The sequence below is a fragment of the Laccaria bicolor genome, genomic scaffold, assembly GCF_000143565.1.
Source record: "Laccaria bicolor S238N-H82 LACBIscaffold_6 genomic scaffold, whole genome shotgun sequence".
Taxonomy (NCBI): Eukaryota; Fungi; Basidiomycota; class Agaricomycetes; order Agaricales; family Hydnangiaceae; genus Laccaria; species Laccaria bicolor.
The window spans coordinates 1,967,211-1,967,598 of NW_001889877.1; the positions used below are offsets into that span (position 1 = coordinate 1,967,211).

Genomic DNA, 388 nt, shown 5'->3' on the forward strand with positions numbered 1-388 from the left:
CTGTATTTGTGATGTAAGCGTAATCAAAAGGGAGTGATTGAGTGGGTTGATAGAAAATCAAGCAAGTGCCTTGATCGAAACTGAGTGAAGGATATTAATATGTAAGTAAAGAGTGAAGTCGAAACTGAGTGAAGGATATTAATGTGTAAGTAAAGAGTGGAAGGATAGCCATGGGTAAAGACAGTGAAGGAACAGCCAACAAAAGACATGTGTATTACTGCAATCCCCAAAGTTAGATCAAGTAAAGCATGGCATAAAGGACTTACAAAGGACTATAGGAAAGGGATGCAGTCTAAACAAACAAGTCAGATTGGTGAAACAGACCATGAAAAGAACTTACAAAAAGGGTGGAGTTATGAGTCCTTACGAGTTTACGAGTAAGACTCAT

General features: G+C 38.1%; 1 protein-coding gene across 1 annotated transcript; it reads right to left on the reverse strand.

Moving 5' to 3' along the window:
• Nucleotides 1-138: 138 nt before the first annotated feature.
• Nucleotides 139-388, reverse strand: LACBIDRAFT_316146 (uncharacterized protein; the record flags this gene model as incomplete). The annotated part of the gene is made up of 3 exons (XM_001878628.1): nt 139-217; nt 267-292; nt 341-388. 3 exons carry the CDS (start codon nt 386-388, stop codon nt 139-141), a joined length of 153 nt encoding a protein of 50 aa, XP_001878663.1.